This window comes from Malania oleifera, chromosome 1, assembly GCF_029873635.1.
Source record: "Malania oleifera isolate guangnan ecotype guangnan chromosome 1, ASM2987363v1, whole genome shotgun sequence".
NCBI classification, from domain to species: Eukaryota; Viridiplantae; Streptophyta; class Magnoliopsida; order Santalales; family Ximeniaceae; genus Malania; species Malania oleifera.
The window spans coordinates 50899005-50916356 of record NC_080417.1 but is presented as its reverse complement, the minus strand read 5'-3'; the positions used below and the strand labels follow the sequence as shown (position 1 = coordinate 50916356).

At 36.3% G+C, this 17352-nt stretch overlaps 1 protein-coding gene across 1 annotated transcript; it reads left to right on the top strand.

Annotated features, from left to right (window-relative positions):
* Positions 1–5557: 5557 nt before the first annotated feature.
* LOC131160409 (la-related protein 1C-like) lies at positions 5558–17098 on the top strand. Its single transcript, XM_058116071.1, has 6 exons — positions 5558–6385; positions 6516–7077; positions 7168–7318; positions 7444–7534; positions 15874–15945; positions 16116–17098. Exons 1-6 carry the CDS (start codon positions 5894–5896, stop codon positions 16449–16451), a joined length of 1704 nt encoding a protein of 567 aa, XP_057972054.1. The 5' UTR covers positions 5558–5893; the 3' UTR covers positions 16452–17098.
* The last annotated feature ends 254 nt before the right edge of the window (positions 17099–17352 follow it).

Genomic DNA, 17352 nt, shown 5'->3' with positions numbered 1-17352 from the left:
ACATACAACTTTCTCCTCAAAACTGGTTCACAGCCCGAACCATGATTGCAATATAGAATTACAATTCTACAAAAATTCAATATTACTTCTAACCAATCTAGGGAGTATAATATAAAATCCTAACACATATTCATAGGATAAAATTTGAAACTCAGTATGAATGCAACGATAAAATCGTTATATGAATGATATGCTTCACAAAATTACCCTTTAATCAATATCTCCCAAAAATTGATTTCTTAAAAATAAGAACTTTGGAAATCTTAGGGTTTATTTTCAAATAACTTCAAGCAAGATTCGACAACAAGATCCTTTGAAATAATGTTAAATAATGCTCAGATTTATATTCCTACTATCAAATAATTTGTTACTATCGAATCTTTGAATAAATATGAATTTGAATATTTTGTAGAGATTTAAACCATACTTTAAAAATATCCCTTAAAAATATGTTTCAAGAAGCTCTTAGAATTTCCAATCATATTCCTTTGTTGACCTCTGCGAGTAGCCTAATAACCTCCCCGAATAGGTCCAGGAGCGAGAGCAGCTCCCCACATCGGTAGTAGATACCTCACTCGACATGACACTCCCCCGGGTGTCTCTTCCCACAAGTCGGACAAGCTGGAAAAGATTGCATACCCTAAAACCCACGATTCCCTGACTCCTGCCTCTGATCCCTATAGTAGCCACCTCTCTTCCACGAACCTCGACTGGACCCCTACTAAGAACCAGAAGGCGTGGATCTCTTTCTCTATCTCTGCTCCTCAGCCTCCAACCGTTCTCCGGCTTCTGCCATAGTTGCCTTGTCTACCAGTTCGGAAAAATCTTGCAATTTCAGTATCGACACTTGCTTATATAATTCTCTCCTCAGAACTTTTTCCAACAGTCTTACCTTCTTCATCTCGTCTGGAATAATGTAAAGGGCAAAGCGGGATAACTCAATGAACCTCGCCGCGTACTGCTGCACTGTCTGCGGTCCCTACTTCAGATTCAAGAACTCCTTTATCTTGACTTCTCTAGACGAGGCTAGAAAATATCTATCGAAAAATACTTCCTTAAATCATTCCCATGTCATCTTTATAGGTACTGTCTTCTACTGCTCCAGAAGTTTCATTGTCATCCACCATCTTTTGGCCTCTCCACTCAGTTTATATATAGCGAATAGCACCCTCTGCTCCTCAGTACACTGTAGCACTGCAAACACTTTTTCAATCTCTTACATCCAATTTTCAGCGACTACAGGATTAGTTCCTCCTGAGAAAACCAGAGGATTCATCTTAATAAACTTCTCAATCGAACTACCGTAACTTGCAGATGGACCACCCTGCTCTCTGGAGTTCCTAGTAATTTCAGTCATGACTTGCAATCCCATGCTGTGCAGTACTACATCTGAATCGCAATTCGCAGTACTCGAGGGCCCAGCACCCTCATTACCACTAGCATGGGCACTACTACCTCCATGGTCCTTCCTAAAATGACAATAAACTTAGCTTAGGACCCTATGGTCATAACATATCATCTAACTAGTATATTATATCCTTAATTGATTCATCATCCCTAATCTTAATTTAAGGCTCAATCCCACAACCTAGATACCCAACCCGACAATAATTTACTATGGCTTTCTTGAAATCGTTATCCTAGGAAAGACACACAAACCATCATGGAAGTCCTGCATCTAGACTATAAAACTAGACCCCAAATTCCCTTATCCTATACTCTGGTATTGTTACTGCTACATTCTAGAGTCTACAAAACCTAGCATCCTAGACTCTGATACCAGACTGTAACGACCTACTTAATTTACCACATAATCAACCATATTAAATACCTTGATACCATTAACTAATGATATAACAAATTCAACCGGAACCCCTAGGTAACGGGACACACCTGTCATATACAGCGAACACCTAAGCAGCAGTAAATATAAATTTCATTCACCCAACCATAGAATACAATACCATAGTTACTTACAATCCACCATATTTCTGCAGATGTATATATACAACCCTCAAAAACACCGAAAGATAAAACTAGGATCTTACATAAAAAACCTACTAACCCTAGTTCAAAAACTCACCCTCCTAACGGGGTAATAAAATTTGCCTTTAATAGTGCCGAGCTCGGTCCGCCTGTCTGTCTGGGTTTCCTGAAATAGTTTTAAGCTCGAGTGAGACACCTCTCAGTAAGGGAAATAAACTAAATACAGTTGTGTGACAACATGAATATTTGCATGTTATAATAAATATACAGTGCATATTACATGCCTGAAAACACTGATAATATCATAACTGAATAAACATACAATTTCATAGTTATACTAAATCATATTGTATCTCACTGTTTATAAAATCATCTGCTATAAATAGTAGTATTGAAATGTACCCAGCATGAATAGCTAGCTGGTGTCATGTATTACCCCCTATGACGGATTGTGCAGCCTGAAGGCAGGACCCTGCAATGGCTAGCCGACCATTGCCGAGTCAAAAATATCTGTAAGTATGATGGACCCTCCACACCCTAGTTCGGACTGTTAGGTGGACGTCTACAACCCTACACCGAAAGTCATATCAACTATCCATCTCTCACCCCCTCTACTGGCAGGGGCGATTAGCACAAGTTTGAACTGAGCTGAACTGTATAGCTACGGTATCGTGCTCCTGAAAATTGATCTGAACTATCATCCAGTTTCTGATAACATATAGTACATAATCATATACTATTTTAACATAAATAGATTAATAGCTTTTCCTGAATTCTGTCATAACATACATAACTGCGGCCTTACGAGAATAACATACATAATTGCGGCCTTACGCCGGCTATCAATCACGACCTTGTTCCAAACATATCATAAATATTGAACTGAGCATATGTACTGTTTATCATATATTCTAAAATCATAATTTCCTGTATTATCATATTATTCCTAAAAATAACTGTAAATATGCTTTTTCTGTAAATCTGACTTAACCTAATACAATATGCGTGAAATAATATTTATGCCACACAAACTGAATAAAAACATGAAATCAGTTTTGGAAGTACGTTTTCTGATATTTTACACTAAAACATATTCCTGAATTACAACAGTATTTTTCCAAATATATATTTTCTCAAATATACTCACACATAATACATGCTTTTTGAAAATTATTCTGCTATTAATTAATAATAAATTTCATGAAAAATTATTACTTTAGTTTACTCTCTTACTTGACTACTGGAAAGCCCCTAAAACAACTAGTCCTGCACCCGCAAGGTTCCCCGTTCAACACCCTGAAAACAACATTGCCCCAAACAAAACTTTAGTATTTCTTTGAGTGCTACCTTTTCTACAATTGCAGGAATGCCAAATATTTAATAAAAAGCCTTACTCTGAACTTGGGATAGAGTCCAAGTTAGCCTCACCAACGATCCAATCTAGCAGACTTAAAGAGAAACTTCCCAGGAGTGTCGTGACGGTCTCGGATCATCGAACCGGCAAGAGACCGACCCAGAATCTTAGAGAGAAGGAGGAAAAACTAAAAAGGAGAGAGAAACTCTATTTTTGCCTGTAAATTTTGCACTGAAACCCGAGTTTAGGACTTTTATACACCTGCCCTCGTCGACGAGGACATGAAGGGAGTTCGCTGACAAACGCTTATTCCTCGTCAATGAAATTAAGAGCCAAAAAATAGCCTCTCTGTAACTTCTTGTCAACGAGACACGTGTCCCTGTCGACGATCCCATCAAACATGTTCGTCGACGAGAACCCTATTCAATTCCAATTACAGTCTCTTTTCTCTCTTCCTCCTATTATTTAATTAATATAATTCACCGGGTCTCTACAATTCTTCTCTCATTTTTTAAAATGCCACTTTTCCAATTTTTTTTTATTTAAGTTTAAATTGTTTCCTTTTATATCGATGATGAAACCTAGTAATATTTTTCAAAATTCTCTTTGTTTTGTCAAGTATTCTCTTTTCAAAAGGAAACTTTTTTCATTTTTGAACCTCAAATATCTTCTGCTTTTAAAATCCCTTTCAATGATTGATTGCGAATTGAAAGTTTTTCCCATTTCCATATATTCTGGATTTCAATTTGGAGATTTTTTTAAGCTCCATCAGGATATCATTAATTCTAGAAAAGGGCAATTTGCTTGTCACAACATAGATGAATTGAACACTCTTTCTACGTTAATGTTAGATAAGTAGAGGTTATTTTTATAATCTTTCTCTTGAATGATTTTTTTTTTACTTCATGACTTTTGCATAAAAGGAAATTCATATATAATTTTTGTTAGCTTCTTTCATTAATTCCAACTTTAGTCTTGATCTTGATCTTACAAGGCATAAAAAGTGAGTTAAATACCTTTTTTTTTATTCATTAATTTTTTTTTTTTTGACTTGATATAATGATATTATACTTAAATGTAAGTACTATCCTCTAGGAGCTATTATGTATAGTAATAACTTGTTATAGCTAATGTCTAAAGCAGGTTTTTTCCCTTTGTCACACAACATAAGCATAAATGATCATTGAGTAGAAGATGATTCTTTTTTAGAAAAGAGTATGCAATAGTCTTATAGTCAATTTAAAACACGGAATGAACCTAAAATGTTATGGTTCATAAAGTACTTACACATGCTAATAGTCCTACAACTTCCATGATAAATAAAAAGTATTTTGATATTCATTGCAATGAAATCATGTCACTTTCGTTTTATGTGGCATTGATAGGAATCCAAGTGTGATTACATTTAATTTTACATCTTTCTTTAGACTCGATGGGGTGGATATGAATTCTCGACGGGAGGCGAGATCATAATGAGGCCGAGATAGAGATATAAATAATGTTTTGAGATGGATTCGGGGTGTTAGGCTAGACAAATAATTATTGTTGTACCAATTTGGATTCTACCCACTACTTCCAAATCGGTTCAGTTTACATCCCCACTCCTAGAAACTCTAGAGGAGGAAACATTATTTCTTTTTGACCTTCGTTTGGGTAAATTTCTATTTATGCTACATGTCACTAATAATCGATACTTCTACGTTATATAAAACATTATATGTGTCAAATTTTTCTTTGATCTGTTGTTTTCAAGTTGCCATCATCCCTAATATTACATCGATTGAGATGTGTAGTTCATTTGACAAAGCAATCTATATATAAATATATGATGGTGATATCAAGATCTTCAATTGAAGTTATAGTATTTTTTTTAATTTGTTCTAATTTTATTAATTAGTAAAATAATGATATAATTGTTTATTCATTCTAAAGTCTTTTTCTAGATGCATTCTCCCATTTACACTTTATTTGATATATTTCTAAGAATTTTATTTATTTAATGTATATTGAGGTAATTGATTTTTTTTTGTTAGTATAATACTCTTTTAAATTTTGTATCTATAAAATATATGGGTCTATCAAATAAAAATAATAACAATAATAATAATAATAAAACCTGATGTCCCACGAGCTTTCGCTGGCATAGTTAAAATGAAAATGCGCAAATCGAAGGGCAACTCACTCGTAAAAAACACAGAAACTAAAAAGCTCATCCCTAAATTGACACGTAGCCAGAAACCGGGCATCCCCGGAAGTCTCCAATGCAATAGCAAAGAGCCAAACAAGACAAGAGGGGACGGAGAGAGAGAGAGAGAGAGAGAGAGAGAGAGAGGGATCGTCTCCGTAGCTCGCCTTTGCCTCGTGCTCTTTGCGCATTCGGAGCCTCAGTGACCCATCGACGAATCTTTGGAACTCCCTCACATTACCCTCTGCTGCTACTCTAATTCATCCGAGATCATCATCCTCCCCGGAAAATTTTTGATCATCCGAACCATTTGTATCCCACTTTCGTCGCCGATCATCTATAGATACTCTTCCGAAACCCTAAGCTCGATGGCCGCCGCCGCTAATTCATCCGCAGCCACTCACTCTCCGCGTTATCCCTCCTCTGTGAACAACCTCAGCAGCCCCCAATCTCGCCGCGCCTCCAGAGACGTATCATCGCCGTGGGCACAGATTGTCCGCGGTGGCGAGTCCGAGTCGATCTCCGCCGCCCCCTCCTCGCCGTCATCGTCATCGGCGGCCGCCGTTTCCCGGGAGCTAATCAACCCTTCCTCCGATTGCTTGCCCGCGAAGGCTTCTACTTCTGACGATTTTGCGGCCGAGGCCCAACTTGAGAGCCCTGATAACGCTAACGGTAGCGGCAATGCTGGCAAGAAGCCAGCTTGGAACAAGCCCTCGAATGGTGCCGTGGCCGTCGAGGTTGGTCCGGTCATGGGAGCGGTTTCTTGGCCTGCTTTGTCGGAGTCGGCTAGGACTTCTGCAAAATCGCCCTCCGAATCATTGAAGCCTCCCGCGGATGGAGCATCGGTTGCCCCACCACAGGTTTTCTGTTCTTGACATTTATTTTTTTTATTTAAAAATTTAATAATTGTTTTGTTGTGTTAATATTCTTTTAAGGTCGCTCAGATTTGCATGTTTGCATTTCATTTAATTTTACGTGTTATTATCACAGGGAGCTGGAATTGCATCTTCTTCTTCTCCGTCATCACAAAAGCAAGTAATTAATAATGCAAATCCTAATTCTACTCCAAACCATGCATTACCCGCTTGCGAGAAATCTACGAAGTGCGGTGGAGCAAGCACGCCTTTGCCTTCTAATAACGGCGTTGCTCAGGTGGCTGCAGTATCATCGGGTGCAGTGGTGGAAATACCTCCAAATAATCCTTCTCCAATAGACCATACACATAAGAATACTAATTGGGACTCAGCGCAAAGAGGGTCACAATCTCATAGCAGCAGTGATCACCCTCAACAGCGTGGTTCGTTCAGGAGAGGCAATGGCAGTCCGCATCCACGAGGAGATGGTTCTTACCATCACAATTATGGGGCCAGGCGTGACCATGACCGTGGGAATCATGACTGGAATCCTCATCGAAATTACAATAGTAGAGACACCCATATGCAGCCACAAAGAGGTGTTCCGACTCCAAGGGGTTTTATAAGACCCTCACATCACTCATCCACCTTCATTACTCCCCCACCGGTTCGACCTTTTGGCAGCCCCATAGGTTTTGGTAAGATATACTTGTATTGAAGTGTGATTACTATTATTTTATTAAACAAAATGTGGGTTTGTGCTAATTTGTAATTTTATCCATTGTCAGAGGTGGCATCACCACCAATGGTGTATATCCCACATGAATCCTTCAGAGGTGTACCTTTTTTTGCTCCGGTACTACCTCATGCAATGATTTTCCCAGCAATGGATGCTCAGTTGCATGCTAAGATGGTGACTCAGATAGAGTATTATTTCAGGTACTGGTTTTCTTCATTGGCTTGTATGTAGCTAATTGTTTGTGTATGGTCAATCATCATTATCATATTATTATAACTGTGTTGGAGACTTAATGGCTATTGCATCTCACATTTGTTTATTGCAGTAATGACAATTTGATTAAAGATGCATACTTGAGGCAGAACATGGATGAGCAAGGCTGGGTTCCTATTAAATTAATAGCAGGCTTCAACAAGGTGAGTTGTTTGGGGATAACTGAGTGGTTTCTACATGTTTATTGACAACAAGACTTCTTTATTTAGCTGAATTTGTGTTTAGTTGCTAGTTCATGATAATAAGTTTCTTATGCATCCTAAGTTCTTACTTCTATGCTTGTTTGTCATATCAATGACAACTATGGCGACTAGTGGATTGTTAATACATTGAGGATTTTGACTTTTGAGTGATAATTTGATAAAGATGCTTCATGGCAGATCATTGCTGTCCATATTAAGATTGTGTTTTGTGTAGGCAATATTTATGCGTTTTGTATTATGCGCACAATGCTAAGAAAATGGATGGATGGAGGATTAGAAAGAGTTTTCCATATGTTGTGTTTCTGCCTACATGAAAGTTGGTGTCTTATTATTAAGATATATTAAAATATTTTGACATGCTTTTCGTTTTTCTAAGGCAAAGCCAATTTTCTCTTGGATTTGTATTATTATTTTGTGGCTTGATTTCTCATCTTGCAATGCGGATTCGGATGCTTGGCATAAATGAGTATGTACATGATCATAAATTTAGGTGAAATTATTTTTTCCATTCTATGTTTGGGTGGCATGGCCAATGAGTACTTTGTCCATGCGTTTCTTCTTTTACACAGCTCTTGTTATCTCTCACTTTTCAATGTGAGTTAGTAAGGAGTGTAACATCTTTAAGTGTGTACCTAGCAAATTGGTGTTGTATTAACTGAAAATTTTAGGTGTGTCATTTGCTCATTTGCAAAGCCCCTATTTCATTCACCAGTGGTTCTTTTTTGGGTTAGATTTCTCATCCAAATGTCCAGGTTTACTTGATTTAAGTGGCTTCAACCAATTTTATTTGTAATCCTTCCTAATACTATTAATTTCACCTTGGAGCATGTATTCCTTTAACATTAGTTTTTTGCATTTTTAAGCCAAACCAATTTGTATGATTCACGAGTATTTTGTCCTTGATGCTATCTTTTAACCCTACGTTTGGTTCGCAGAATCTGTACTCCTAGGAATAGATTAGTTATGATAGGTTAGTTACAATTAGTTATACAAACTATTATGTTGATACCATAAAACAAATAAAGATGTAAAGCCTTTTATGAGTCCATAACAAGGAATAGATAAGGAATAACTATTCCGTAATTCCACCATAGAAATATCTATTCCTTTCTTATTACATGTTGAAAGAAATAATAAGGAACATACATAGAATAGCTATTACCTACAATTGTAAAATTTTCATTATATTCTATCTTATTCCAAGGAATAGTTATTTCACTAACTTTGCTAGCCATCATTTCTTTTGAGTTTGAATGGAGCTTAAGCCCAAGAACTCACAGGATTTGTTCTGGGGGGATAGAATCCCTTACAATGCCAAAAATAATGACACTTCCAGATCTTTAGGAGGATCGGCCAGGATCCAGTTCAGTCAGAACTATGGTCAACCTGTCAGCACATGTATTGGTCTCCTGATACTTGTGTTGAATTTTTCAGTTTGCTCAATGTGTTCTCTGCATTTGGCGAATAGGATCGCACAATTGAGTGGTATCCTCTGATCTATGCCTCTTAATCAAGTCCAGAGAACTTTTGGATTCTGGCTCCACAATTGTTTGCCAGTCTGTTTCATCCCACGCTTCCAAGATACACAAAGATCCCGTGGCAGTGCCCACAACTCATTTATATCATCATTGCACTCCTGTATTTTGCGTGAATTTTTTGATTCACTTTTCCTCATTGTCTTTGATTTGGCTAGCCAACCCGACCATAACAGGGTTACCTTTTGAACATCCATTTGCAGTGAGTTTAGCTAGCCCTTAGGAGGAGCAAATAGTAAGTTAATTTTGATCCTTTTTTTTGTGTCCTTGGACCATTATTCACGTCTTGGAGCCTTGCTTGAGCAATAGACTCAACTTCTGTTCAAAGCTGTATAAAGGGGTTATGGAGTGAGGAGAGATGAAGATTCATGATAGGAAAGCATCTCCATGCCTGGAGCTCCCAGTAGGTGTGCATAAGCACCACACCAATCCATCTTGGTGCTCTTTATTATTATTATTATTATTATTATTATTATTTTGTTAGTATTTCCTTTGAATCAGGTTTCCTGTGGGGGCAAAGAAGAAATCCCTTTGAAGATCCTTGGCTTTCCAGGCCTTTTGCTTTCCAAATCAAAGATGTGTCGATAAAAAATGAAATTCATTAAAGAAGGAGAATGGAAAGATAGAAATGGAGAAAAAGATGTCTTCCTATAGAAAATTAAAAAACAAAAGGGAAGCCCTACAATTTATTTGCATGTCAGACCGAGGGTGTTCCTTGAAACATCCCATAAGAACCCAATGGAGCAAAGGAAAACCACTCTATCCCACAAAAGATATGATTCCGTTGCCTTATTTATGGGATTTTTGAGAAATGCTTGCATTTATCTTCTTCCACAATGTCCTTAATATAGCATAGATAGCAGTGACTTAGCACAACTCCACAAATATTGTGCCTTTCTTACTTCAAAAACCCCAACGCTTCACTAACATGCATTCATATATTGTTTGTGGGAAGAACCCATGCGTCACCAAACAAGGGAAAAGAGTGTTACCTGTTCCCCAGAGCTGTCTCGCCATTCAGCAATGTAGAAAAAGATGCTAATTTGGCTCATTAGATTCTGAACGCATCATGCAAATGCTTTATTCTGCACCTGTAATAAATTGTTAGTATTAATCCTTTTAAGAATACCAGGGCATAGCTTAGGAATTGTATCCTTCCAAATAACATTTTTCAATAGGAAATGGTAATAAATGAAGAAAAGTGATTAAGAAAGAAAGAAATTCGAAGTATCCCCCAACCAAATATGTGAATCAATCAACAAGTGATGTAAATGAACCCAAATATCTCAACAAATTACCTTGATTGTAGATCCCTCTTTTATTAAGATTTTAGAAAAAAGGAAAGAAAAAAGAGAAAATGCTAGGAAGGAGAGCCCCCTCCAACAAATAAAAAGAAGCAATTGGAGCGTGTATGGAATAAAGTATGAAAACAAAATGGAAAATGTGACAAACTTCCAAGGGCTTGCATGAGAAGTATGCTCACTACTGCTGCCATCCCTTTCCCACGCATTACAACAAATGCTTATCATATTCATAATTGTGTGCCAAATAGGGAATTGACTTCTATGGGGGAAGCCCCATAACCATTTCCCCACTAGAGAGGTTCTCAGAAACCAAATTACCAAGTAGTAGACCCCCTTATGATTTAGTTTTTGTAACCACGTCCTAGGTAACCCTCCTGCTATCCTTTATACAATTATACTGGGCCATAAAAAACCCCTCAGTCTTCTCTACTCTTTCAGCAACACTGACTGAGATTTTTAAGGAGCAAAAAGTAAATGAGAATATAGAGGCTACGATACAGTTGAACACCCAACTAAAGACAAGACTCCTCTAATTCACAGTGATCTGCATTAATGCTAGCCACAACACTCTTAGACATGTTGATCCTCAATTCTGTAATATTCTAAAAAATTTCTTAACAAAACAAGAACTTTACGATATATCAATCCCCTAGAGGCATTAACCAATTTATTGGCCTTTCACATATCATGCATATTCCCGTAGAGCAGACCAACAGATGACTTATCAAATTTCTCCAAACCGACACCAAACCCTTCTTCTCCAACTCCCTGTCACAGGTTCTCTGTTCTCATAATCCAATTTTAAAATAATAATCCATGCACTCTTCCTTTTTAACATCCTCATCCACCCCATTAGTGAACAGTGTGACATGCCGACATATAGACTTAATCTACCCTTTATAAAGATGGTTTGCTCCAAGTCACTGGATTACCTAGCACCTCCTGAAAGGCTGTTAAAAATTAGTCCAACTCACAGAACCCCATGCAACTAAGAGCCGACTGAAGTTGTGCGACAGAGAAAATGTGGCGTGTTGGCGAGGATTTACCAGAAAAGGCTAGCCACACTTAGGATGTTCTCGAGGTTCTCAATCTTCTTCTGTAGGTTAGGTTTCTTGTGGCTGACATCCTCCATAGTGATCATCTGACGGGGAGATTGTCATAAACCTCCCATCCAAAGCAAGCATTCATACAACTTTATCCGTTGGCTTGATATTGTTCCCACTGGAATGCGAAAAGCTTTGTAAATGTAGTTCCATTTCTAAAACTCTCTCAATCTTCTAATCACCACATTTTTTTTCTTCTGTTTTCTGTTATTTTTCAAGTCTGCATCTTCAGTATATATAAGTATTTAGCCATTCAGCATCTTCAATACTGATGTGCTTATGTCGCGGTTGTATTCCTTTCGTGATTTTCATTTATTCCATATAACTAAGCACAACTGACATTATAGATATATTAGCTTTTAAAAAACTTAATGACTCCTCTAATTTGATGGTTCCTTTTTTTTAAAAAAATAAAAATAAAAATTGATCTTGCTTCTTTTTCGTCTTCTTTCTTTTTGATTTTGTTTTTATTTTTTGGTGGTTATTTGGGTGGGTCGTTGGATGTTTTTTTAATGAATAAAATCAAGGCTTGGATGTCTGCAGCCTCCATTAAGTCGGAAAACAAAAGACTTTCTTAGCTTCTGTAGGGATCGTCCAAAGATGCCATCTGAAGTTGTTTATTTTGGACTTCTTTGAATCATTTGACATATGAAAATGGAGAACAGTAAATCATCTTGTCTTGTATTGGTGATTACCCTGTCATTCGCGCTGGTTTTTGTTTATCTAGTTGCATTTTGGTCATTCAGTTAAGTTTTTGAAAGTGCAGAGGAATGCTATCTGTGTGCATGAGTTTGGCTCTTGTGTTGTGACATAGAGGATGGCAGGAATGGTGGCATGTGACTTTTCTGCTGTGGACTTCTTTGAGGCTCAATTTGGTTCAAGGATTTTGTGAGAGAAAAGGAAAGGAGAAGAAAGTCAGGACACAAACTTTCCATCGTATTTTCTTTGTTAAATACTATTAAGAATGAAAACCTATGCAAATATGATTGAGAACTAACAAAAATCAAAGGGTAATGACATATAATAATGTAAAATAATATTTTTTTCATTGATTTATTTATTTTTTAGAAATTTTATTCTCACCAAGCAATAAAAGTTGAATTCCTTCATAATACTTGCATTCTGCTGGGGAAGCTGGAATGTCAAAGAGAAGGAAATAACAATGCTGGTGTTGAGATGGACTGGCTCTGAGGTTTTTATTTTTTTTATTTTTTGGAGTTCCTTTTGGTGGCAGCTCACTTTTCCTTCTGAAGTTCACTTTCCTTGCTTAGTAATAAGAGTTTTGGAACACCTGACAGTTATTTCGTTTGTGTATTAATATGTTACCTGCTTCCGATCTGTATGCACAACAGTCATTGTATGTTGCTCAGTTGGGTTACATGCTGGGACATTGTAGCAGTCAAAAAGAAGAGAATAGAACTTGATTGTGTCCTTTTATGGATGTATTCATTTAGGTGTTAATTGAAGCATTTCAAGCATATGGATTAATTTACTGAATATGACTTGGAAGATTATCTCCACATGCTTTTCCCCCATTTGAATATTGATGTTGAGATTATGCTAGATACTAATATGTCTAGTAATTTCTATCGACTCTGTTTTTATGTTCTTTACAAAGTTAAATTCAAGCATATCAAGTAATTTATTGAGTAGGGCTTGGAAGACTATTTTCTGGGCTGTTTGGTATTACAGTTAAAAATTAGAGAAACGAAAACTAGAAATGAGAACCAAAAACTAGAAACAGAAACTAAAAACTAGAAACCTGTAATCTGGTTGATTAACATTTATAAAACTAATACAAATAAAAAACTTAATTAAAAAATGCTCATTTTCATCTTTAAATCAAATAATATTATAAAATATGATTAAAATAATAAAATTACAAAAATACATATTAAAAAAATTACTATAATAAAAATAAAATTTATTATAATTATTTTATTTAATTGTTCTTTTTCCAAAATTTACTTTACAATGAAAATATTTTTTGGACATGACAATTGAAAAAGAGTAAAAGACTAAGTATTTTTGTAATTGGCTTATTATTATTTTTTGAATTATATATATATATATATTTATTTTAATTATATTTAAATTCATAAGATCATTTAATTTTGATTTTAATTTAAAAGTGTATAAAAGGAATAATTTAATCCAAACAAAACTATTTCTGGATATTAAAAGTTCTGGCAACAGGTTGCCTAAACTGAAAACTATAAAATCTAGTTTTCAATTTTTTGGCAAATAGCTGTAAACTGGCAACAGAAAAAAAAATTTATAATCTGTTTCTTTACTGTGGAGAAACAGAAATAGAAAATAGAAAACAGCAATGATACCAAGCAGGCCCTTTAATACTTATGCTTCAGATTATGTTATATTGGTAATGGGTGCTCCTGATTGGATTGAAAGCTCTTCGTCCTTCCCCTTGCTTAGTTGGGTTACATGCTGAAACATTGTAGCAGTAAAAAAAGAAGAGAACAGAACTCGACTACGTGTCCATTTATGGATGTATTCATTTAGGAGTAACTTGAAGAATTTTAGGCATATGGATTAATTTACTGAATATGACTTGGAAGATTATCTCTACATGCTTTTTCCCCATTTGAATATTGATGATGAAATTATGCTAGATACTGATATGTCTTGTAATTTCTTTTGATTCTTGCATTATGTTTTTTTCAAAGTTAACTTCAGGCATATCAAGTAATATATTGAATAGGGCTTGGAAGACTATCTTAAATACTTATGCTTTAGATTATGTTATATTGGTAATGGGTACTCTTGTTTGGATTAAAAGCTCTTCATCCTCCCCTTTGGAATTGCCTTGAAAATTGAGTTTGTCTTTCAAAACTGCAAAGTATTGAATTCTTTTGACTTATATATAGTCTGACTTTTACCATTGAGTTAAGTGAGTCACTGAGCTTCACCGGTGCGCTATTAGGTTGTTGTGTGTGCTGCACACTTGTATGCATGCATTAGTGATATAATCCTTAAGGTTTCCTTGGGTTGGAAACATATTTTAATGAGAAATCTAAAACTTCTTGAATATCACTGAAAGAAAAACTTGATTTGTTAGACTGCTCTTTAGAAAGTGTGCCTTGATTACTTCATAAATTCTTGTACATTCGTGATTGTCACATTGCCTGTGTGTCCACGTGTTTTTTTTTTTTCTTATTCATCATTAGTTTATAAATATATTGCTGCTTTAGAACTTAGAAGATTCACTAGTTTGTCTATGAGTAAAATTTAATCAAACCCTATGCAGTTCACATTATCCTGCCTTACTTTTACCATTATATAGGCTAGCAGTTTTCTCTACTGAATTTTGTGCAATACTCGACTTTATTATATATATTTTTTAAACCTGCCTTTGGAGCTTCACATATGAAAGTTGCATGCTAGTTGGCATAATTAGGAGCCTTTTGCTTTGATTTCATTTTGATGCACTGCATCCTTTCTTGATAAAATTATGTATTGGATCTTTGTTGGGTTAGTTGAACAGGTGTTAAATCACTCTAGGTTTTTGTGTAGTTTTGTCACTGGGAATTATTAATTTTAGCATTGGCATAGCATCTATAGAATTCCTGTTCATGATCATACTGGTGGGGTTAGGATCTGGCTTCTTTCCAATACCTCTTATTTTTCATTTTTTTTTTAAAAAATTAAAAATTAAATTTGAGCGAGGTCTATAACAATGGACAATGGTGATGGGGGTTGGAAGTTGCCTTCTTTGCAATGCCTCTTATTTTATAATTTTTTTTTTTTTTTTTAAAGAAAAATGCAAGTGAAGGTCTATAAAAATGGACAATGGTGACAGTTCAATTCAAATCTCTGATAGAGACGTATGCCCAGAGAGGACCACCAGTTTGAATTTTGGAATTATTTTGTTATATATGCTTGAACCTTCTGTGCAACTGATTATGCATTTTGTGTATAAATAACATGTCTGATTTAAATTTCGTCCTGGTATGCACCTTAAAATATGTGAGGAAAACATTAAATAGAATTTGGTGAATTGAATCTGGAAATGGTTTTCCTTGTTTGCCATTTTATATTTTAATTTGACCTATCAATCCATTATTTCCTACGATTCCTCTGAACCAGTGATACCTAGCAATACATCTAGTTCTGCAGGTGATTGTTACAAGTCTAGCTGCAGCACAATTCTAGTTTTAGATTATCAAATTATACATTTTGAACTTTCTTGTTACTATTTCTAGTCTCTGCGCCTCTAAAAATTTGATGATATTGCTGTGACATTTTTTGCCCTTGCCAATCCAACTGATTTGAAGTATCTTTTCTTTCGGTTGCTCTAATTTTGCGCATGCCTGTTCTAGGTTAAGAATTTGACAGATAATATCCAGCTTATATTGGATGCTCTGCGAACATCAAATGTTGTGGAAGTACAGGTACAAGTCTACGTCATTCATGATTTATCTTGATGCTTTCAATTGTTGCAAATTTCATTTTTCTCATTCTCTTATTTTTAGCTGGGGCCAGTAATCCAGCGGACCTTGATGCTGTCAATTTGATTTAGGCTATCTAGTAGTGTCGTATTCCCTTTTTCCTTGTATTGCAGGGGGCCAAGGTAAGGAAGCGTAATGATTGGATGAGATGGGTAATGCGACCAGTTCAGTTCCCTATAGTTACAGGCTCTCAGACCTTTGGAAGATCTAGTAATGACATGTTGGCAGCACGTGTCCAGGGTTTTTCACTGGAGGAGAGAACTGAGGGTGTTAGTGCAAGCAGTCAAGCGGATATTCGTGCTGAGGCATTGCTTAGTAGATCATTGTCTGGGGATATAGTTAACCAGCCACAGCCATCCAGCAGTGAAGTCAAGGGCCGTGGTGCAGTTCAGATCGGTTCTGATAGCTTCATTTCATCAAGAAATTCAAGTAAGCGAGAGTTGTGCTAGAGCGCACATGAAAATACAATAGAGTTCGTGGGATGCAGGAGGGTAAGCTTGGGAGGAAGGGGGGGGGGGGGGTTTAATGACGGTGAAATGTTGATTTTTCTGGGAGATGGACCCCCTGGCCCTGCCATGGAATGATAGAAAAATGATCCAAAAAGGGAAAAAAGGATAGAGAAAAAAAAACTGTTAAAAAAACACTAAAGATAGGCCCAAAATTGGAGGGGGGCAAAAGGAGTTTGTCGGGATCAGCATGGGTTGGTCTTTTTCATTCGGAAACTTCGATTTTGCTTCCCCTGGCTGCTCCCCCAGCTTGCTTTTGTTTGTTTGTTTGTTTGTTTTTTTTTTTTTTTTTGTGTTTTTGTTTTTGTTTTTGTTTTTTTTCCCTGAATCTTTGTGGGGGTCAGGTTACCTCCTTAATTTAGGAGCCAAACATGAAAAATGGAGTGGTGAAAGGACTTTGGCAAAGCTCATATGCTTTCACTGGGGAGACGGGGGAGGGTGGGTTTGGTTTGATGCTGCAATCCTTGCTTCTTGGCTGTTTCCCTTTTCATTTTTAAGTAATTTTGAATTTTCTGTCCCTCATGTTGTGAAGGTACAATCGTATGTATACCTTCTTTCCTTTCTTCAAATTCTTTCTGAAGATTTTTCCCTCGTAAGAATGCCCTCATATGTGAGGGTTTTTTTTTTTTTTTCCCCCATTTTTTTTTTTTTGGGGGGGAGGGTGGGGGGAGGGGATGTTCTTGGTTCTTGGTTCTATTTTTTAAAGATTTGGATGCATTTGAACCTTAACTTTACCTTCTCTGAATATTGGATTTATAAAAAAAAAAATGAAAATCCCTTCTATTTATTTGTTGTGATGTGATCACGGACAGCAGAGTTTTGACATTTGGGCATGAAACCCAAC

Coding starts and splice junctions, on each gene's coding strand:
- LOC131160409 (XM_058116071.1), top strand. CDS start 5,894: ATGGCCGCCGCCGCTAATTCATCCGCAGCCACTCACTCTCCGCGTTAT. Junction 7,078..7,167: donor TGGCAGCCCCATAGGTTTTG/GTAAGATATACT, acceptor ATCCATTGTCAG/AGGTGGCATCACCACCAATG. Junction 7,535..15,873: donor TAATAGCAGGCTTCAACAAG/GTGAGTTGTTTG, acceptor TGCCTGTTCTAG/GTTAAGAATTTGACAGATAA.